Here is a 23928-nt window from a genome sequence, read left to right on the forward strand (position 1 = left end):
TTGAATTCTGGGTCATGAGACCCATGTTTGTAATATCTGACTCTTCAGTCTTATGATTAAATACTTGAGTTGTAGAGTCATGTTGTGATGCCATGTTGTATTTGCACATATCGAGCATATTGTGTGTATGATTGAAATGCTTGGTAAGTGTGGGATCCGACAACCTAGTTGTCTATCCTTGGTAGCCTCTCTTATGGGGAAATGTAGTCTAGTGCTTCCACTGAGCCATGGGAGTCTGCTACAGCCCGGTTTACCGGAGTCCTGCTAGCCCAGTTGCTACTGCTCCGGAACACTTAGACTAGCCGGCATGTGATCCACTTCGTTCCTGTGTCTGTCCCTTCGGGGAAATGTCACGCGGTGACTTCCGGAGTCCTGCTAGCCTGCTACAGCCCGGGTTCCCGGAGTCCTGTTAGCCCAGTTGCTACAGCCCGGATTCACACGCTGATGACCGACACGTTCGATGTTGGTTCATGTATGCCTGTCCCCGTAAGTTAGTGCCACTTTGGGTTCACGACTAGTCATGTCGGCCCGGGTTCTCTGTAATATGGATGCTAGCGACACTATCATATACGTGAGCCAAAAGGCGCAAACGGTCCCGGGCCAGGTAAGGCGACACCCGTGGGAATACCGTGCGTGAGGCCGCAAACTGATATGATGTGTTGCATGCTAGATCGATGTGGCTTAGGATCGGGGTCCTGACATAATGCTACCACCATACTAAGCAAAATAAGATGCATAAAAGATAAACATCACATGCAATCAAAATATGTGACATGATATGGCCATCATCATCTTGTGCCTTTGATCTCCATCTCCAAAGCACCGTCATGATCTCCATCGTCACCGGCTTGACACCTTGATCTCCATTGTACCATCATTGTCGCCTCGCCAACTATTGCTTCTACGACCATCGCTACCGCTTAGTGATAAAGTAAATCAATTACATGGCGATTGCATTTCATACAATAAAGCGACAACCATAAGGCTCCTGCAAGTTGCCGATAACTTTTAAAAAACATGATCATCTCATACAATAAATTATATCGCATCATGTCTTGACCATATCACATCACAACATGCCTTGCAAAAACAAGTTAGACGTCCTCTACTTTGTTGTTGCAAGTTTTATGTGGCTGCTACGGGCTTCTAACAAGAACCGTTCTTACCTACACATCAAAACCACAACGATTTTTTGTCAAGTGTGCTGTTTTAACCTTCAACAAGGACCGGCCGTAGTCAAACTCAATTCAACTAAAGTTGGAGAAACAGACACCCGCTAGCCACCTGTGTGCGAAGCACGTCGGTAGAACCAGTCTCATGAACGTGGACATGTAAAGTCGGTCCGGGCCGCTTCATCCAACAATACCGCCGAATCAAAGTAAGACGTTGGTGGTAAGCAGTATGACTATTATCGCCCACAGCTCATTGTGTTCTACTCGTGCATATATCATCTACACATAGACCTGGCTTGGATGCCACTGTTGGGTAACGTAGTAATTCAGAAAAAAATCCTACGATCACGCAAGATCTATCTAGGAGAAGCATAGCAACAAGCGGGGAGAGTGTGTCCACGTACCCTCGTAGATCAAAAGCGGAAGCGTTTATCAACGCGGTTGATGTAGTCATACACCTTCACGATCCGTCCCGATCAAGTACCGAACGTATGACACCTCCGCGTTCAGCACACATTCAGCTCGATGACGTCCTCGCCTTCTTGATCCAGCAAGAGGGGCGAAGTAGTAGATGAGTTCCGGCAGCACGACGGCGTGGTGACGGTGTTGGTGAAGAACAATCTCCGCAGGGCTTCGCCTAAGCACTACGAAAACTATGACGGAGGATAAACTAGAGGGGACGGGGTTACCGGCACACGGCTTGGTGTTTCTTGATGTGCCTTTGGTGCTAGCCCTGCCCCTCTATTTGTATGTTGAGCCCTGGGGTCGAAACTTGGAGTAAAAGCCTCCTCAAAGTCGGTTTTGCCCGAAAGGCAAGAGTCCTTCTCGGACTCCAGGGCTAGACACCAGGGTTCCCGGCGTCTACACCCTAGACGCTAGGGTTCCTGGCGTCTAGCCTCCGGACTCCGCAAAACTTCCTTTTGCACTTTCCAAAAGCCTCGTGGGCTTTCCCCTTTGGCCCAAATAAAGCGTTCTCGTACCCAAACATTTCCGGAGACATCCGGAACTCCTTCCGGTGAATTTCGGAACCCTTCCGGAGATCAAACACTACTATCCCATATATCAATCCTTACCTCCGGACCATTCCGGAGTTCCTTGTTATGTCCATGATCTCATCAGGGACTCTGAACAACATTCGGTTACCAACATACGTAACTCATATAATACTATATCGTCAATGAACGTTAAGCGTGCGGACCCTACGGGTTCGAGAACTATGTAGACATGACCGAGACATCTCTCTAGTCAATAACCAATAGCGGAACCTGGATGCCCATATTGTTTCCTACATATTCTATGAAGATCTTTACCGGTCGAACCTTATGACAACATACGTTATTCCCTTTGTCATCGGTATGTTACTTGCCCGAGATTCGATCGTCAGTATCCTCATACTAAAGGAAATATGCCCTAGAGGCAATAATAAAGTTGTTATTTATATTTTGTTATATCATGATAAATGTTTATTATTCATGCCAGAATTGTATTAACCGGAAACTTAGTACATGTGTGAATACATAGACAAACAGAGTGTCCCTAGTATGCATCTACTTGACTAGCTCATTAATCAAAGATGGTTAAGTTTCCTGACCATAGACACATGTTGTCATTTGATGAACAGGATCACATCATTAGAGAATGATGTGATGGACAAGACCCATCCATTAGCTTAGCATTATGATCGTTTAGTTTTATTGCTATAGCTTTCTTCATGACTTATACATGTTCCTCTAACTATGAGATTATGCAACTCCCGAATACCGGTGAACACCTTGTGTGCTATCAAACGTCACAACGTAACTGGGTCATTATAGAGATGCTCTACAGGTGTCTCCGAAGGTGTTTGTTGAGTTGACATAGATCGAGATTAGGATTTGTCACTCCGAGTATCGGAGAGGTATCTCCGGGCCCTCTCGGTAATGCACAGCACTACAAGCCTTGCAAGCAATGTGACTAATGAGTTAGTTACGGGATGATGCATTACGGAACGAGTAAAGAGACTTGCCGGTAACAAGATTGAACTAGGTATGATGATACCGACGATCGAATCTCGGGAAAGTAACATACCGATGACAAAGGGAACAACGTATGTTGTTATGCGGTTTGATCGATAAAGATCTTCATAGAATATGTAGGAGCCAATATGAGCATCCAGATTACGCTATTGGTTATTGACCGGAGATGTGTCTCGGTCATGTCTGCATAGCTCTCGAACCCGTAGGGTCCGCACGCTTAACGTTCGATGACGATTTGTATTATGAGTTATGTGATTTGATGACTGAATTTTGTTCGGAGTCCCGGATGAGATCACGGACATGATGAGGAGTCTCAAAATGGTCGAGAGGTAAAGATTCATATATTGGAAGGTTGCATTCGAACATCGGAATGGTTCCGAGTGATTCGGGCATTTTTCCGGAGTACCGGGTGTTGGAAATATGCCCTAGAGGCAATAATAAATGGTTATTATTGTATTTCCTTGTTCATGATAATTGTCTATTGTTCATGCTATAATTGTATTAACTGGAAGCCGTAATACATGTGTGAGTACATAGACCACAACATGTCCCTAGTGAGCCTCTAGTTGACTAGCTCGTTGATCAATGGATGGTTATGGTTTCCTGACCATGGACATTGGATGTCATTGATAACGGGATCACATCATTAGGAGAATGATGTGATGGACAAGACCCAATCCTAAGCATAGCACAAGATCGTGTAGTTCGTTTGCTAAGAGCTTTTCTAATGTCAAGTATCATTTCCTTAGACCATGAGATTGTGCAACTCCCGGATACCGTAGGAATGCTTTGGGTGTACCAAACATCACAACGTAACTGGGTGGCTATAAAGGTACACTACAGGTATCTCCGAAAGTGTCTGTTGGGTTGGCACGAATCGAGACTGGGATTTGTCAATCCGTATGACGGAGAGGTATCTCTGGGCCCACTCGGTAATGCATCATCATAATGAGCTCAATGTGACTAAGTAGTTAGTCGCGGGATCATGCAGTACGGAACGAGTAAAGTGACTTGCCGGTAACGAGATTGAACGAGGTATTGGGATACCGACGATCGAATCTCGGGCAAGTAACATACCGATTGACAAAGGGAATTGTATACGGGATTGATTGAATCCCCGACATCGTGGTTCATCCGATGAGATCATCGTGGAACATGCGGGAGCCAACATGGGTATCCAGATCCCGCTGTTGGTTATTGGCTGGAGAACGTCTCGGTCATGTCTGCATGGTTCCCGAACCCGTAGGGTCTACACACTTAAGGTTCGATGACGCTAGGGTTATAGGGAATAGATATACGTGGTTACTGAATGTTGTTCGGAGTCCCGTATGAGATCCCGGACGTCACGAGGAGTTCCGGAATGGTCCGGAGGTAAAGAATAATATATAGGAAGTGAGGTTTTGGCCACCGGAAGAGTTTCGGGCGTCACCGGTAATGTACCGGGACCACCGGAGGGTTCCGGGGTCCACCGGGAGGGGCTACCAGCCCCGGAGGCTTGCATGGGCCAAGAGTGGGAAGGGACCAGCCCCTGAGTGGGCTGGTGCGCCTCCCACCAGGGCCCAAGGCGCAGCTTGGAGGGGAAAGGGGGAGACCCTAGGCGCAGATGGGCCTAAGGCCCACCCTAGGGCGCGCCCCCTCTCTCCCCCTCTTGGTCGCCCCCTCCATCCCATCTAGGGCTGCCGCCCCCCTAGGGGTGGGAACCCTAGAGGGGGCGCACCCTCCTCCCCTCCTCCTATAAATAGTGGGGGTTTTGGGGCTGCAGAGGACATGAGTCTCCCTCTCTCTTGGCACAGCCCTACCCCTCTCCCTCCTCGTCTCTCGCAGTGCTTGGCGAAGCCCTGCTGGAGTGCCACGCTCCTCCACCACCACCACGCCGCCGTGCTGCTGCTGGACGGAGTCTTCCCCAACCTCTCCCTCTCCCTTGCTGGATCAAGGCGCGGGAGACGTCACCAGGCTGCATGTGTGTTAAACGCGGAGGCACCGTTGTTCGGTGCTTAGATCGGATTCGGCCGCGATCTGAATCGCTTCGTGTACGACTCCACCGACCGCGTTCTTGCAATGCTTCCACATCGCGATCTTCAAGGGTATGAAGATGTACTCCCCTCTCTCTCGTTGCTAGTTACTCCATAGATTGATCTTGGTGATGCGTAGAAAATTTTGAATTTCTGATACGTTCCCCAACACCGGGAGGTTACCGGAACCCCCCGGGAGAAGTATTGGGCCTATTGGGCCTTATTGGAGGAGAGGAGAGAGGCCACGTGAGAGGGCGCACCCCCCTTCCCCAAACCGAATTGGACTAGGGGAGGGGGTCGGCCCCCCTCTTTCCTTCTCCCTCTCTCTCCATTCCCCTTTTCCCTCTCCGGTGGAAGGAAGGAGGGGGGACCGAATCCTACTTGGCGCCCCCCCTCTAGGGCCGGCCTCCTCCTCCCCCTCCTTTATATACGTGGGGAGGGGGCACCCAAAGGCACAACAGACAATCTCTTAGCCGTGTGCGGTGCCCCCCTCCACAGTTACACACCACGGTCATATCATCGTAGTGCTTAGGTGAAGCCATGCGCGGGTAACTTCATCATCACCGTCGCCACACCGTCGTGCTGAGGGAACTCTCCCTCGGCCTCAACTGGATCAAGAGCTCGAGGGATGTCATCGTGTTAAACATGTGCTGAACACGGAGGTGCCGTACGTTCGGTACTTGGATCGGTTGGATCGTGAAGACGTTCGACTACATCAACCGCGTTACTAAACGCTTCCGCTTTTGGTCTACGAGGGTACATGGACACCTCCCCGCTCGTTGCTATGCTTCTCCTAGATAGATCTTGCGTGTTCGTCGGAATTTTTTTGAAATACTACGTTCTCCAACAGTGGTATCAGAGCCAGGTCTATCCGTAGATGTTATATGCACGAGTAGAACATAAAGAGTTATGGGCGATAATAGTCATACTGCTTACCACCAACGTCTTACTTTGATTCAGCGGCATTATGGGATGAAGCGGCCCGGACTGACATTACATAACCGCGTTCATGAGACTGGTTCTACCGACGTGCTTCGCACATAGGTGGCTAGCGGGTGTCAGTTTCTCCAACTTTAGCTGGATCGAGTTTGACTACGGCCGGTCCTTGTTGAATGTTAAAACAACACACTTGATGAAAAATCATTGTGGTTTTGATGCGTAGGTAAGAACGGATCTTGCTAGAAGCCCGTAGCAGCCACGTAAAACTTGCAACAACAAAGTAGAGGACGTCTAACTTGTTTTGCAGGGCACGTTGTAATGTGATATGGTCAAGACGTGATGAGATATAAATTGTTGTATGAGATGATCATGTTTTGTAACCGTTATCGGCAACCGGCAGGAGCCTTATGGTTGTCGCTTTATTGTATGAAATGCAATCGCCATGTAATTGCTTTACTTTATCACTAAGCGGTAGTGATAGTCGTAGAAGCCATAGTTGGCGATACAACAATGATGCTACGATGGAGATCAAGGTGTCAAGCCGGTGACGATGGAGATCATTACAGTGCTTTGGAGATGGAGATCAAAGGCACAAGATGATGATGGCCATATCATGTCACATATTTTGATTGCATGTGATGTTTATCTTTTATGCATCTTATTTTGCTTAGTACGGCGGTAGCATTATAAGATGACCCCTCACTAAATTTCAAGGTATAACTGTTCTCCCTGAGTATGCACCGTTGCTACAGTTCGTCGTGCCGAGACACCACGTGATGATCGGGTGTGATAAGCTCTACGTTCACATACAATGGGTGCAAACCAGTTTTGCACGTGCAGAATACTCGGGTTAAACTTGACGAGCCTAGCGTATGCAGATATGGCCTTGGAACACTGAGATCGAAAGATCAAACACGAATCATATAGTAGATATGATCAACATAGTGATGTTCACCATTGAAAACTACTCCATCTCACGTGATGATCGGACATGGTTTAGTTGATTTGGATCACGTGATCATTTATATGACTAGAGGGATGTCTATCTAAGTGGGAGTTCTTAAGTAATATGATTAATTGAACTTTAATTTATCATGAACTTAGTACCTGATAGTTTTTGCATGTCTATGTTGTTGTAGATCAAAGGCCCGTGCTACCGTTCCTTTGAATTATAATGCGTTCCTAGAGAAAGCTAATTTGAAAGATGATGGTAGCAATTACACGTACTGGGTCCTTAACTTGAGGATTATCCTCATTGCTGCACAGAAGAATTACGTCCTGGAAGAACCGCTAGGTGCAAGGCTGCAGGAGCAACACCGTACGTTATGAATGTTTGGCTGAGCAAAGCTGATGACTACTCGATAGTTCAGGGTGCCATGCTTTACGGCTTAGATTTGGGACTTCAACGACGTTTTGAACGTCATGGAGCATATGAGATGTTCCAGGAGTTGAAGTTAATATTTCAAGCAAATGCCCGAATTGAGAGATATGAAGTCTCCAATAAGTTCTATAGCTGCAAGATGGAGGAGAATAGTTCTGTCAGTGAACATATACTCAGAATGTCTGGGTACCACAACCACTTGACTCAACTGGGAGTTAATCTTCCTGATGATAGTGTCATTGACAGAGTTCTTCAATCACTGCCACCAAGCTACAAAAGCTTCGTGATGAACTATAATATGCAAGGGATGAACAAGACTATTCCTGAGCTCTTCACGATGCTAAAGGCTGTGGAGGTAGAAATCAAGAAGGAGCATCAAGTGTTGATGGTTAATAAGACCACTATTTTCAAGAAAAAGGGCAAAGGGAAGAAGGGGAACTTCAAGAAGAACGGCAAGCAAGTTGCTGCTCAAGTGAAGAAGCCCAAGTCTGGACCTAAGCCTGAGACTGAGTGCTTCTACTGCAAAGGGACTGGTCACTGGAAGCGGAACTGCCCCAAGTATTTGGCGGATAAGAAGGATGGCAAAGTGAAAGGTATATCTGATATACATGTTATTGATGCGTACCTTACTAATGCCCGCAGTAGTGCCTGGGTATTTGATAATGGTTCTGTTGCTCATATTTGCAACTCGAAACAGGGGCTACGGATTAAGTGAAGATTGGCTAAGGACGAGGTGATGATGCGCGTCGGAAATGGTTCCAAAGTCGATGTGATCACCGTCGGCACGCTACCTCTACATCTACCTTCGGGATTAGTTTTAGACCTGAATAATTGTTATTTGGTGCCAGCATTAAGCATGAACATTATATCTAGATCTTGTTTGATGCGAGACGGTTATTCATTTAAATCAAGAATAATGGTTGTTCTATTTATATGAGTAATATCTTTTATGGTCGTGCACCCTTGATGAGTGGTCTATTTTTGTTGAATCTCGATAGTAGTGATACACATATTCATAATATTAAAGCCAAAATATGCAAGGTTAATAATGATAGTGTAACTTATTTGTGGCACTGCCGTTTAGGTCATATTGGTGTAAAGCGCATGAAGAAACTCCATGCTGATGGTCTTTTGGAATCACTTGATTATGAATCACTTGATGCTTGCGAACCGTTCCTCATGGGCAAGATGACTAAGACTCCGTTCTCCAAAACAATGGAGTGAGCAACCGACTTGTTGGAAATAATACATACTGATGTATGCGGTCCGATGAGTGTTGAGGCTCGCGGCGGGTATTGTTATTTTTCTGACCTTCACAGATGATTTGAGCAGATATGGGTATATCTACTTGATGAAACATAAGTCTAAAACATTTGAAAAGTTGAAAGAATTTCAGAGTGAAGTGGAAAATCATCGTAACAAGAAAATAAAGTTTCTACGATCTGATCGTGGAGGTGAATATTTGACTTATGAGTTTGGTCTTCATTTGAAACAATGTGGAATAGTTTCGCAACTCACGCCACCTGGAACACCACAAAGTAATGGTGTGTCCGAACGTTGTTACTGTACTTTATTAGATATGGTGCGATCTATGATGTCTCTTTCCGATTTACCACTATCGTTTTGGGGATATGCTTTAGAGACGACTGCATTCACGTTAAATAGGGCACCATCTAAATCCGTTGAGATGACACCATATGAACTGTGGTTTGGCAAGAAACCTAAGCTGTCGTTTCTTAAAGTTTGGGGCTGCCATGCTTATGTGAAAAAGCTTCAACCTGATAAGCTCGAACCCAAATCAGAGAAATGTGTCTTCATAGGATACCCAAAGGAGACTGTTGGGTACACCTTCTATCATAGATCCGAAGGCAAGATATTCGTTGCTAAGAATGGATCCTTTCTAGAGAAGGAGTTTCTCTCGAAAGAAGTGAGTGGGAGGAAAGTAGAACTTGATGAGGTAATTGTACCTTCTCCCGAATTGGAAAGTAGTTCATCACAGAAATCAGTTCCAGTGATTCCTACACCAATCAGTGAGGAAGCTAATGATGATGATCATGAAACTTCAGATTAAGTTACTGCCGAGCCTCGTAGGTGAACCAGAGTAAGATCTGCACCAGAGTGGTATGGTAATCCTGTTCTGGAGGTCATGTTACTTGACCATGACGAACCTACGAACTATGAGGAAGCGATGATGAACCCAGATTTCGCGAAATGGCTTGAGGCCATGAAATCTGAGATGGGATCCCCGTATGAGAACAAAGTGTGGACTTTGGTTGACTTGCCCGATGATCGGCAAGCCATAGAGAATAAATGGATCTTCAAGAAGAAGACTGACGCTGACGGTAATGTTACTGTCTACAAAGCTCGACTTGTTGCGAAAGGTTTTCGACAAGTTCAAGGAGCTGACTACAATGAGACCTTCTCACCCGTAGCGATGCTTAAGTCTGTCCGAATCATGTTAGCAATTGCCGCATTTTTTGATTATGAAATTTGGCAAATGGATGTCAAAACTGCATTTCTTAATGGATATCTTAAAGAAGAGTTGTATATGATGCAACCAGAAGGTTTTGTCGATTCAAAAGGTGCTAACAAAGTGTGCAAGCTCCAGCGATCCATTTATGGACTGGTGCAAGCCTCTCGGAGTTGGAATATACGCTTTGATAGTGTGATCAAAGCATATGGTTTTATACAGACTTTTGGAGAAGCCTGTATTTACAAGGAAGTGAGTGGAAGCTTTGTAGCATTTCTGATATTATATGTGGATGACATATTGTTGATCGGAAATAGTATAGAATTTCTGGATAGCATAAAAGGATACTTGAATAAGAATTCTTCACTAAAATACCTCGGTGAAGCTGCTTATATATTAGGCATCAAGATCTATAGAGATAGATCAAGACGCTTAATTGGACTTTCACAAAGCACATACCTTGATAAAGTTTTGAAGAAGTTCAAAATGGATCAGTCAAAGAAAGGGTTCTTGCCTGTGTTACAAGGTGTGAAGTTGAGTCAGACTCAATGCCCGACCACTGCAGAAGATAGAGAGAAAATGAAAGTCATTCCCTATGCCTTAGCCATAGGTTCTATCATGTATGCAGCTGTGTACCAGACCTGATGTGTGCCTTGCTATTAGTTTAGCAGGGAGGTACCAAAGTAATCCAGGAGTGGATCACTGGACAGCGGTCAAGAACATCCTGAAATACCTAAAAAGGACTAAGGATATGTTTCTCGTTTATGGAGGTGACAAAGAGGTCGTCGTAAATGGTCACGTCGATGCAAGCTTTGACACTGATCCAGATGACTCTAAGTCACAAACCGGATACATATTTATATTGAATGTGGAGCTGTCAGTTGGTGCAGTTCCAAGCAAAGAGTCGTGGCGGGATCTACGTGTGAAGCGGAGTACATAGCTGCTTCAGAAGTAGCAAATGAAGGAGTCTGGATGAAGGAGTTCATATCCGATCTAGGTGTAATACGTAGTGAATCGGGTCCAATGAAAATATTTTGTGACAATACTGGAGCAATAGCCTTGGCGAAGGAATCAAGATTTCACAAGAGAACCGAACACATCAAGAGACGCTTCAATTCCATCCGCGATCAAGTCAAGGAGGGAGACATAGAGATTTGCAAAATACATACGGATCTGAATGTTGCAGACCCGTTGAGTAAGCCTCTTCCACAAGCAAAACATGATCAGCACCAAGACTCCATGGGTGTTAGAATCATTACTATGTAATCTAGATTACTGACTCTAGTGCAAGTGGGAGACTGAAGGAAATATGTCCTAGAGGCAATAATAAAGTTGTTATTTATATTTCGTTATAACATGATAAATGTTTATTATTCATGCTATAATTGTATTAACCGGAAACTTAGTACATGTGTGAATACATAGACAAACAGAGTGTCCCTAGTATGCCTCTACTTGACTAGCTCGTTAATCAAAGATGGTTAAGTTTCCTGACCATAGACATGTGTTGTCATTTGATGAACGAGATCACATCATTAGAGAATGATGTGATGGACAAGACCCATCCGTTAGCTTAGCATTATGATTGTTTAGTTTTATTGCTATTGCTTTCTTCATGACTTATACATGTTTCTCTGACTATGAGATTATGCAACTCCCGAATACCGGGGGAACACCTTGTGTGCTATCAAACATCACAACATAACTGGGTGATTATAAAGATGCTCCACAGGTGTCTCCGAAGGTGTTTGTTGAGTTGGCATAGATCGAAATTAGGATTTGTCACTCCGAGTATCGGAGAGGTATCTCCGTGCCCTCTCGGTAATGTACATCACTATAAGCCTTGCAAGCAATGTGACTAATGAGTTAGTTACGGAATGATGCATTACAGAACGAGTAAAGAGACTTGCCGGTAACGAGATTGAACTAGGTATGATGATACCGACGATTGAATCTCGGGCAAGTAACATACCAATGACAAAGAGAACAACATATGTTGTTATGCGGTTTAACCGATAAAGATCTTCGTAGAATATGTAGGAGCCAATATGAGCATCCAGGTTCCGCTATTGGTTATTGACCGGAGATGTGTCTCGGCCATGTATGCATAGTTCTCGAACCCGTAGGGTCCGCACCCTTAACGTTCGATGACGATTTGTATTATGAGTTATGTGATTTGATGACCGAAGTTTGTTCGGAGTCCCGAGTGAGATCACGGACATGACGAGGAGTCTCGAAATGGTCGAGAGGTAAAGATTCATATATTGGAAGGTTGCATTCGGACATCGGAATGGTTCCGAGTGATTCGGGCATTTTTCCGGAGTACCGGGAGGTTACCGGAACCCCCCGGGAGAAGTATTGGGCCTATTGGGCCTTATTGGAGGAGAGGAGAGAGGCCACGTGAGAGGGGCGCCCCCCCTTGCCCAAACCGAATTGGAGTAGGGGAGGGGGCCATCCCCCCTCTTTCCTTCTCCCTCTCTCTCCCTTCCCCTTTTCCCTCTCCGGTGGAAGGAAGGAGGGGGGGGGTCGAATCCTACTTGGACTAGGAGTCCAAGTAGGACTCCCCCCTTGGCGCCCCCCTCTAGGGCCGGCCTCCTCCTCCCCCTCCTTTATATATGTGGGGAGGGGGCACCCAAAGGCACAACAGACAATCTCTTAGCCATGTGCGGTGCCCCCCTCCACAGTTACACACCTCGGTCATATCGTCATAGTGCTTAGGTAAAGCCCTGCGCCGGTAACTTATCATCACCGTCGCCACGCCGTCATGTTGACGGAACTCTCCGTCAGCCTCAACTGGATCAAGAGCTCGAGGGACGTCATCATGCTGAACATGTGCTGAACACGGAGGTGCCGTACATTCGGTACTTGGATCGGTTGGATCGTGAAGACGTTCGACTACATCAACCGCGTTACTAAACGCTTCCGCTTTCGGTCTACGAGGGTACGTGGACACACTCTCCCCGCTCGTTGCTATGCTTCTCCTAGATAGATCTTGCGTGTTCGTAGGATTTTTTTTGAAATACCACGTTCCCCAACACATACCTATTTCAATCTTGTTACCGGCAAGTCTCTTTACTGGTTCCGTAATGCATCATCCCGTAACTAACTCATTAGTCACATTGCTTGCAAGGCTTATAGTGATGTGCATTACCGAGAGGGCCCAGAGATACCTCTCCGATACTCGGAGTGACAAATCCTAATCTTGATCTATGCCAACCCAACAAACACCTTCGGGGACACCTGTAGAGCATCTTTATAATCACCCAGTTACGCTGTGACGTTTGATAGCACACAAGGTGTTCCTCTGGTATTCGGGAGTTGCATAATCTCATAGTCAGAGGAATATGTGTAAGTCGTGAAGAAAGCAATATCAATAAAACTTAACGATCATTATGCTAAGCTAACGGATGGGTCTTGTCCATCACATCATTCTCTTAATGATGTGATCCCATTTATCAAATGACGACACATGTCCATGGTCAGGAAACTTAACCATCTTTGATGAATGAGCTAGTCAAGTAGAGGCATACTAGGGACACTCTGTTTTGTCTATGTATTCACACATTGAAAGAACATGCGGTGCCCCCATGTTTGGTTTTGGTAATTGATGACAATCTCTATGGACTAATGGTTGCCTTGAGTTATATTTGAAGAGTTTGTCCATAGGCATTTCTTGAAGTTCATGTGTTGGTTTCAAGGAGTTTATGTGGTGACCAAGGTGTTATTAAGGAATTATCCAAAGATTGGTCATGTGAGAGTTGAGCTTATTGCAAGCATATCTTGGAGAAAAAGATTGTGTGATCATTCATGTATATCTTCAAGACATCATCCAAATGAAGAGAGTTGAAAAGAGTCATGGTTGATCAAGACTAAGTCAAGAGTGAATCAACTTGATCAACTCACAAAGCGTAGAAGATGTACCGAGAGGGATCAAGCGATCCCATGGTGTGGTAAGCATTGTCAATTACACTTTTGTGTACTAACCCATGATCTTCGTGAGAGTTCTTTGTGGGGTTAGGTTGCGGTGTGCAAGTTCAAGTGAAGCATCATGAAGAGATCAAATGCTTGAAGCTTGCCGTCCATTGTGGTGACAATGGACTTGTGAAGATGTTGCGGTGTGCAAGTTCAAGTGAAGCATCATGAAGAGATCAAATGCTTGAAGCTTGCCGTCCATTGTGGTGACAATGGACTTGTGAAGATGTGCAGAAGAGTGGCTCACCCATAGTGGAGCATGGGGGAGCAATCAACTAGTCTTCATCGAGCCAACGCAACCAAGAAAGGTGGTCCAACTTGAGGGAGTCAAGATCGTCATCATCTAGCTCAAGTGGACCATGTGCAAGGCAAAGGTTTGCTCTTGATAGGTTTTCTATTTTACCGGTCTCATGATGGTAGTTGGGAGACCGGGTTATAGGATCGATTGCCGTACTATCAAGGGGGGCTCTCGATGAGTAGCTTGATCGTATCGTTCATAGAGAGCTCAAACCATTGCATCCTTGCATCATCTTTATTGGTTCTTGTTTGGTTCTTCTCTTTGTGAGTTTTGGAGCTTATGGTCATCTTGATGACAAGCTCGAGTTCATCAAAAACGGAGTTCACTCGCATCTTCTATGATGTTTTCGATGTTGGAGGTTATGCCGGTTCTTCTCGGTTGGAGGTTTCACTCCTCTATTTGTTGGCATACCTCCCCTGTTTTGATGCTACTCGTCTTCCTCTATCCAACAAGCTTGAGTTTGCTCAATTCGGAGCTCATATGCAGAAGTTATGGAAGTTTTGGTTTCCTAGCGGTAGTACCGCGGGCTGGAGCGGTAGTACCGCTTGGGTGCTACAAGCGGTAGTACCGCTCTAGAGCGGTAGTACCGCTCCTGAGCGGTAGTACCGCTGGTAGCCCCCAGCCGTAGTACCGCTGCGGTCTCGTGCTAGTACCGCCTTGATTCGAGGGGTCTTTTTTGTGTCGGGTTTTACAGTACTGGCCACGGCAGTGGGGGCCGTTGTACCGCTCGTATGCGGTAGTACCGCCCTGCCACCGCGGTAGTACCGCTCTGGGCCCAACGGCAGTACCACGAGGGGGAGCGGTAGTACCGCTTATAGGGGCAAGCGGTAGTACCGCTGGCCAAGCGGTAGTACCGCTCTCTGCGGGGCTGAAGTGGGGGTAACGGTTGGATTGTTCCCCCCACTATATAAGGGGGTCTTCTTCCCCATTCTACATTATCTCTTGAGCTCGTGTTCTTCCTCCATTGTTGACCTTCTTCGAGCTTGCTAACTCTCAATCCCTCCATGGATTCTTGCTAGTTTTTGAGGGAAAAGAGAGAGGAGATCTAGATCCACATTTCCACCAATCACTTTCTCCTCTATGTGAGGGTAACCCATTGGATCTAGATCTTGGAGTTCTTGGTGTTCTCCTTCTTGTTCTTCCTCTCATTTTCCTCCCTAACATTAGTTGCTTCGGTGGGATTTGAGAGAGAAGGACTTGGGCACTCCGTGTGCCCTTGCCATTGCATTTGGTGCATCGCTTTGAGTTCTCCACGGTGATACGTGGAAGTTACAAGTTGAGAAGCTTATTACTCTTGGGTGCTTGGTGCCCTTGAGCTTGTTCCTCTTGGGTGCTTGGGCGCCCCAGACGGTTGGTGGTGTTCGGAGCTCAATCATTGTGGTGTAAAGCTCCGGGCAAGCGTCGGGGTCTCCAATTAGGTTGTGGAGATCGCCCCGAGCAATTTGACGGGTTCCGGTGACCGCCCCCAAGGGTTGCCAAAGTGTACGGGTTCGGTGACCGCCCCCAAGGGTTGCCATTTGTACGGGTTCGGTGACCGCCCTCAAGGGTCCCTTAGTGGAATCACGGCATCTTGCATTGTGCGAGGGCGTGAGGAGATTACGGTGGCCCTAGTGGCTTCTTGGGGAGCATTGTGCCTCCACACCGCTCCAAACGGAGATTAGCATCCGCAAGGGTGTGAACTTCGGGATACATCGTCGTCTCCGCATGTCTCGGTTATCTCTTACCCGAACCTTTTACTTATGCACTTTACTTTGTGATAGCCATATTGTTTCTTGTCATATATCTTGCTATCACTTAGTTGTTTATCTTGCTTAGCATAAGTTGTTGGTGCACATAGGTGAGCCTAGTTATTGTAGGTTTTGTGCTTGTCAAATTAACCGCTAGGTTTATTCCGCATTTGTTCAAGCCTAAGCCGTAATTATTTTAAAGCGCCTATTCACCCCCCTCTAGGCGACATCCACGATCTTTCACACATGTAATAAGTTTCCGGTTAATACAATTCTAGCACGAATAATAGATATTTATCATGATATAAGGAAATATAAATAACAACTTTATTATTGCCTCTAGGGTATATTTCCTTCACTCCGACATTGCAGACGGCTGGGTGGCCGACGAGCCAGCCTGATACAGGTTGGCTTGTCAGCAAGCTCTCCGGAGCTGGCGCCACTGCCACCAACATCGCCAGGATGTCCTTGCCAATCCAGGTTGGCAACGCCATCTCCCGATAGATCCACTGTGAGCGATGGCGGCAACGCGTCAGGCGGAGAAAGAAGCCATTTCCATGGAGGTTGACGTGACAGAGGAGGAATTTGACTTGGGCACTGATGACGACGTTGCCAACTTCGCTGTTGCCACCGATAGCGAGGAATGGTAGACCATGGGAGGCCGCCACCGCTTTAGTCCCATGAAGGCCACCACCACCGTCTTGCCGGGCTACAGCTGGTGACTTGCACACTTCACGGGGGCAGGCCCACGACCGTCTTTTCCCGCCTCAAAAACCAACCTTGGCACGTGCTTCTCGGAAGCAGAGGTTACTCTTCCCCTTTCACTGAAGCATATCCCTCCGGTCTCACGGCGGTCCTGTGAGCTTGATGTCGGACATGGGGAAGATAAGTCGTGTGAATGAGGCTCCCCCACGGCCGGCGATAGACTAGGTTAGAATAGCCTAGCATTGTCCACTACAATTTAGTTGAAATATGTCCGAAATGTAAATGTTTTCGTCTGGTCAGATGAAAATCGCCCGGTTTGCATGCAATTCATTCGGTTTGCTGAAATCCAGTTTGAATTATATGTTGCTACGATTGGATGGCCGGCTTCTTCATCAATGTCCACGGACTGGTCCCCCGATCCGTGGACGAGTGCGGTGTCCGGTTTAAAGGTGGGCGTTGTAGATGCCCTAATAACGCAAAGACAAAAAATAGAGGCATCTGGTGTGACATAGCACATGTCGACATGAACACGGTTCAAAAAAACATGTTCACATACGTGGCCCATAGTACAAAGCCATGGAGAAAGAAAGAAAGTAGAGTTATGTGAAAGAGATGATTACCTCAAGCTTGTGCAATAAAAAAGAAAGCAACATTTCCACGTTATTTGGATTTTTTTGACGTACATCGATAAAGAAAAACAAGGAAATGATAATGTAGCCACAACATTCAGTAGTTCACCGGCATAAAATTAGCATATAGAGCAAGCAGATTTAAGAGCATATAAAGTTAGGCTTGACAAATCCGCCCTGTTCGAGGAGGAGCGCACGGCAAGGCAACAAACGCGGTATGACCGACGCAATGCCGCTCGCCACTCCATGTTTGTCAAGTCCGACGGGGCATCAGAATGGGTCCGCAACGATCCGGACCTAGCCGCCACATGGGCCCTCAACCACCCCGTCACCACTGTGGAGACGTCTGCTCGCCGCCGCCGCCTTAACGACGAGTTCGCCAAGATCGGCGAGGAGTGGTCGCTTAGATGTCGAGGGTGCCTGGTTCTGCGGGAGGTGACCCCAATACCTCCCGCCGCTTTTAGGGGACACACGTGAGCTTGCATCATCTCCCTGCTCGCGTGAGCTCGACGCAGCGTTACCCTTTACCTGCATCACTCGAGCCTGTCACGGCCAATTTGACCGTCCCTAGCAAGCCTGGCTGGGGTGCTCTAAGATTTGTGCTATGTATGCCAAACAGTGAACACATGCTATCAAACATGCCAATTTTGCATCACACGGTCCGAATGAACCAACCAAGCACGATAAATGCATATGATCTCTTGGGTGCCCGTGAAGACGTTAGATGTGTACCCTATATAAATAGTAAAATAAAAAAATACTAGACAAAAATAAAATAAAAACCTGAAATTTTGGTGTCTCAAACCTGATCAATCATTCTACTTATGTGCGAAGCTTGATGAAGAAATGACATCCATGGTATGCTTACCGGAGAAAATACAGTCCGATCTACGATTTGATCAAACATTTTTTTTACACAACCAACCTTTTGACTTATCTACTGAGAATATCAGAGATGCCACTACTTCATGAAACTTCACACGTGAGTATAACAAATAAGTAAACACAATACAGACGCAAGCGCTCATATATACGCACATACACTCATCCCTATGAATGCACATTCTATCCCTGTGAGCACCTTCGAGAAACTGAGTCAGCATATCATATTGAGATTTTACGAAGTGGCGCCATGTAGTCGACGGAAACGTCTCCTCCATCTGAACACGCATTATCAGAAATTCTGAAATAAATCCAAGATAAACGCAAGCAGCAGGACTTAAACCCTGGTGGGCTGGGATACAACTGTCTTCCTAACCATCCAACCACAGTTTGGTTCACACATGAATATAATTGGTTGACCAGGTCTGACACCCCAATTTTTTTTCTGATTTTTTTAATTTTACTATTCTTGTAAGGTTCACGGTTGGAACCTGCCCGAACGGAAACCTTATCCAGACCCGCACTTCGTCGTCTCCCTCAACATTGCAAAACCTCGCCGCCTCCCACGCCACCTCCACCTCTTCTCATGAGCGAGAGCCGGCCGGAAGGAAGGGTGATAAGTCTTGCTGGTAAGTGTTTTGTTCTCTCGATCTCCCCATCCATCCTCTCCGATTTACCCTGATCACTAACCCTAACCCTAACCACCGCCTAGCGCCTTGCTCTTCTCTACGGCTGTTTAACAGCAAGTGTTTGATGGTAAATTAGTTTATTCCTGCCTGTCAATTTCCTTATACATTGTGCTCTTCACACACGCTTTTGCCAATCAACATGTAAATTGATTAATTTGCCATCCTGCCACTGTCATCACCCTGCACTTGTACTAATGTTTGCTAATCTAAACTGCTGTTGCTGTTCTTGTACTATCTCCGCTTCGATTTCAGTGTTTATAATTTGTTCGGTTTCTTTCTTGTGCACTTTTACTTTGTTTAGCTTAGCCTACAACCATGATACCTTCATTTGGCTTCTCGGTGGTCCTAATTTATTTGTAAAATAAATAAAACAAAAAAAATGCACTATATGCTTCTCGTTGGTCCTTATTTATTTGTTTAATTAAAAATAATAATATATGCATCTCTCAAATCAGCTGAAACAAAACAAAAACAGACAAATACTCTACTTGTTGGCTATTAAGTAGCTTATCAATGTTACTTTATCGGTGTGGTGCCTCGTTTACATCTTATCTTGATAATCATAATTTGCCAAAATTAAACGCTCTTTTGAACAATCCTTTACTGTTCTTGTGTGCATCTCAATGCGAAAGTCCGACTAAGTTATTTCAAACGGACCTATCAATGATAACCATAACTTGTGAAAACAGCTCTTTTGAATAATCCGTGACTATCCTTATGTGTGTCTCGATGCAGAAGTCTTACTAAGCTATGTCAAACTATCCTATTGGCTCTTAATTAGAAGTTAGAACTATTGATGTATAATAACATTACTTTTTTTGTGTGTGTCTATCTTTTTTTTCTTTCCCAAACTGACAAGTTCCACTTGTCTGATGTTTTGCCAGGATAATTGATACAGCCATGGATCTCAGACAAGTGGAACTTGTCAGGATATAATGTTCTTGGTTGTGCTTCAGCCAACTTTGAAATGAGGATGTGAGAAATCATATAAAGGGCGCAGTTTGTGAAATACTAGCAAAATCCGAAGATCTGGAGATCCAACAGGCAATATTCGAATGCCTTGCTAAAATTGCATCCACATATTATATGCTGTTACAACCTTATTTGAGAACCATACTTAGTCTGACAGAATCAATTGCACCCCAATGTATGGTGTTCTGGTGCACTGTTTGTAAGGAAGTGATTAAACTCCGAGAAGAACAACACATTGGCGCTGTCGATGCTAACTCTAAATATTGTTGCTTTATTTATGAGGCCCTCGAGTTACATGTTCCAGTGCTGCTAAAGCATCTGTTCAAGCGAGAGAAAGATCAGGAAGGACTAGTTCGAATGCTGCTACAACATCTGTTCAATCAAGAGGAAGATCAAGACGGACTAGTTCCAATGCCACTAGAGCATCTGCTCATGCAAGAGGAAGATCAAGGAGATGATGTCATGCAAGAGGAAGATCAAGGAGATGATGTCATGCAAGAGGAAGATCAAGAAGGAGATGATTGTCTTCTGAACATTGACATCGACTGTGTGACTCTTCTAGGCCTCATTGCTAGAACTATCAGGGATGCAATTGTCCCCCTTGTGATGCAATGTATTGAGGGTAACATTAAAGAGCCAGATTGGCATAGTCGCATGGCCGCTGTTTCTGCAATTGGTTTTATCCTTGAAGGCCCTTCTGTTAAGGGACTCGCTCCACTGCTTGATTTGTTGCTCGACAAGATGGAAGATCCAAACAGCAAGGTAAAAGGAACCACTGCATGGATTCTTGGCCGGATGTTTAAGCTTCTGCATTTTCCGGCAAGTGCAAATGGAATTATAACGAAAGCAAACCTTCCTCGCATCATGGATGTGTTGGTACACTGTAGTAAAGATATTCCAATTGTGTCCGAAAAAGTATGCGGAGCTATATATTTTCTTGCCCGAGGTTACGAAGATGCAGAGTCAATGCCATCTGAGCTTTCATTGTCTCTTGATCGTGTTATTGATGCTCTCCTTTCTGCTTCACAACCTTCTGATGAGACCCCTTTCAGGCTTGGAGCGTCTGCCTATGAAGCATTGTGTGCAGTTGTGAGAGTCAGCAATTTAGAACAACCTGTTGTTTGGAGCGCTATAGGAGATTTAATGCATCGTATCATGAAAAGATTGGATATGACGCTTGATCGCCAAGCACTTACTTTGGGTCATAAGTTGAAGAAAAACAATCTTCAGATTGTGCTGTGTGGTGTACTGCAGGTCATCGTCCAGAAACTGGCCAATTCAGCTACAGTGAAGATAGTTACGAACGCTGCTCATCATTTGTTGTTTTCTTTTTGCCGTGTCTTGGTTTGTGACAGTTCTACCGCACAGAGTGAAGCAATGTCTTGGTTTGCCATTGCTGCTCTTGCTAATGCCACCGGTCCAGGGTTTGGGAAACATATGCCTATACTCATGCAGGTACTTGATGCTCACCCACTCTCCCCCATCTCTGTAGGAGTGATCGGCGATATCTGCCTTGCCTTGGAAGGTAAAATATTGCCACACTGTGATAAAATTATGCAAGTTCTGTACAAAGGTCTTTCTAAGTCGACTCTCAGAGCTCCAATTTTCTCATGCTTTGGAGACATTGCTCTTGCTATTAGCAATGATTTTGAGAAGTACCTGCAGTATGTTCTGGAAAAGCTTCAAGAAGCTGCTAACTCACAGGACTGGGCTGATGTTCAAGAAGAGGACAAGACTGAATATGTGAACCAGCTTAGACAGGGAATATATAAGGCATACTCTGGCATACTACGGGGTATAAAGGACCCAAGAATTGGGTTTAAGGTAGCAACCCATCTATTTAAATTCATGGAAGCTGTCTGGGTAGACCGGAGCAGGTGCACATATTTTTCTTTGCCTTGTCGTATTTTATTATATGGATGACCGTTCCTTTTCCATAGCACCACCAAGATGTAAAAAATTTCATCATTTTCATTGCCTTGCACTTCTTTCTTAGTATATGGGTGACTGTTCTTGTTCCTTACCATTGTGTGTATCTACTTTCAGGGATAAAAGTGTGATGCATGCTGCTGTTGCTGTTTTGACCGATTTTGATTTGACAATTGGGTCATGGACAGAAGAAATGACTAAGGAATTGCATAACTAACTATTATGATTTCATCTGAAGCAGATGCATATCCGGAACTCTGCTCCAAAATGTACTCGTTATGCTGATTTCTCTAATGGAAATCGGAGGGGAAATCCTCTTTTGCTCAAAAGAAAATCTGAAGCAGATGCACCGCTTGCTATTATATGTCAACTTTGCTGTAGGTAGTTGAATTTTGATTTAACTCGTCTTCTTTTCCCTTTCTTACTAAAGCATGGATATAGTTAGAACTGACCAGTAGAATACTTGAGGTAAAGCGCAAAAAAGGCACTCACTTTTTTCTGGAATTATTTTAGGCCTTCCGATGACGTGCGTTCAGCGGGAGGAGATGTCCCTGTCGACTACGATGGAGTCTGGCGATTTTGTCAATCTAAGATGATGTGCTGGCTCAGTCTCTCGGTGGTGCTCATAAGGATATGGGTGTGTGTGTGCGTGCGTTCATAAGGGTGAGTATATGTGTATGTACGAGTATCTGTGTAAAAAAACATAATCTTTGTTCTTGATTTTTGAAAATCCATCTCTGCACCCGAGCTCATCTGCACTCGAGCTGACGAAAAAAATCAAAACAAATACTAGAAAAATTCAAAAAATTCCAATTTTTTTCGTGTGGTAGAAAATTTGTTGCGTGAGACCTGCTCCAAATTTCAAGTCATTTGGATATATGAGCAGCTCTCGGCAAAAAAGACAAATTGGGGGTCTGTAAAAATGTTTACTGTTCATGTACTTTTTGACCCGATTTGTCTTTTTTGCTGAGAGTTGCTCAGATGTCCAAATGGCTTGGAATTTGGAGCGGGTCTCACGCATCAAATTTTCTACCACACAAAAGTTTTTTGGATTTTTTTGAATTTTTTACGAATTTTTTTCCTAACCGGGTGCAAATGAGCCTGGGCACCGAAACGCCCTACTCCTTGATTTTTGGTTACAAAGAAAAAGAAATTAATAAGAGGAATCGATCATAATTGAAGTTGGAATTAATAGCAACTGAGCCATGCTCAGCTGATTAGTTTCCTTGCATTTATTACAGGCTTATCTATGACAGATGACGTTCCTGCTGACTATGAGGCAGAAGTTGAATCAGACTACCCACAGTGGGAGTAACATAGGTAGTAATATCACACATATCTAGATAAAATAGATGATGTGGCAAACAATAAATGAAGAAAGAGAGACATGTGGTAACATAGCTAGTTACTACTAATATGAGTAACATCACACATATCAAGGCAAGATGAGTCTATAGTGTAATAAATGAAGTGTTACATGTTACCACACATATGTTACTCCCCACTATAGAGGTAGTAACATAGAGTAGTAACATGGGCATGTTACTACTCTATATTACGCTTCTAAAAAGCACTATTTGGCTTGGCCGAATTGGAGGAATCAAAGATCCTTACTTGAGGAACTTAACTGGCACTCTACTGATTGGAATTTACCGACTTCAGAAACCAGACAAGGTGCAAAAGGAATGCACCCGAATAAATCAATGAATGAAGCTCAGGCCACGAATTCTGGAATCTAAGAGCGGGTGGTGAAGTTGGGCACTCTCGAAACCTCACTACTTACGATGTTTTTCGTTCTATTGAAATGCTGCGTCGAGGCATTAGTTTTCGACTATGAACGAGTCAATCAGCTAGATCTACTTGCGGCAAACGGCACCTTCCTTTCCCAGCCAATGGTACGTAAGGCAATCCTTCGAAGTGCCCACCACCAGGGTTGCCTGCAGTGAAATTGCAAGAATCACTTTATACGCTATTTCGAAATCGAATGAATTGAGCAACATTAGTTTCCATTGGAAAAGGGCTATCCATTGTGGCTAGTCTCAGAGTGCTAACTGTTTTCAGGGTGTCAGGCCTATCCGGGCATTGCTAGGCAGGCTACTGATGGTATGCTTCGCCGTCCGATCGAAATCGTGAAGG

At 45.1% G+C, this 23928-nt stretch overlaps 1 protein-coding gene across 3 annotated transcripts; it reads left to right on the forward strand.

Moving 5' to 3' along the window:
- Nucleotides 1-18688: 18688 nt before the first annotated feature.
- On the forward strand, nt 18689-22536 carry LOC109749568 (importin subunit beta-1). 3 transcript variants are annotated; one of them, XM_045234954.2, is made up of 4 exons: nt 18689-18831; nt 19776-21740; nt 21910-22173; nt 22306-22536. In XM_045234954.2, exons 2-3 carry the CDS (start codon nt 19978-19980, stop codon nt 22007-22009), a joined length of 1863 nt encoding a protein of 620 aa, XP_045090889.1. In that variant the 5' UTR covers nt 18689-18831; nt 19776-19977; the 3' UTR covers nt 22010-22173; nt 22306-22536. The 3 variants fall into 3 exon arrangements, with proteins under 3 accessions (XP_045090889.1, XP_020164099.1, XP_040260226.1); XM_020308510.4 differs by having other exon boundaries at nt 18696-18831; nt 21910-22169; XM_040404292.3 differs by lacking the exon at nt 22306-22536 and having other exon boundaries at nt 18703-18831; nt 19776-21687; nt 21910-22126.
- The last annotated feature ends 1392 nt before the right edge of the window (nt 22537-23928 follow it).

This window comes from Aegilops tauschii, chromosome 3 (genome assembly GCF_002575655.3).
Source record: "Aegilops tauschii subsp. strangulata cultivar AL8/78 chromosome 3, Aet v6.0, whole genome shotgun sequence".
Taxonomy (NCBI): domain Eukaryota; kingdom Viridiplantae; phylum Streptophyta; class Magnoliopsida; order Poales; family Poaceae; genus Aegilops; species Aegilops tauschii.

Excerpts from the sequence above, each read along its gene's own strand:
- LOC109749568 (XM_045234954.2), top strand. The coding sequence starts at position 19,978 with ATGCTGTTACAACCTTATTTGAGAACCATACTTAGTCTGACAGAATCA. Across the intron at positions 21,741-21,909 it reads GTCTGGGTAGACCGGAGCAG|GGATAAAAGTGTGATGCATG; the intron begins GTGCACATATTT and ends ATCTACTTTCAG.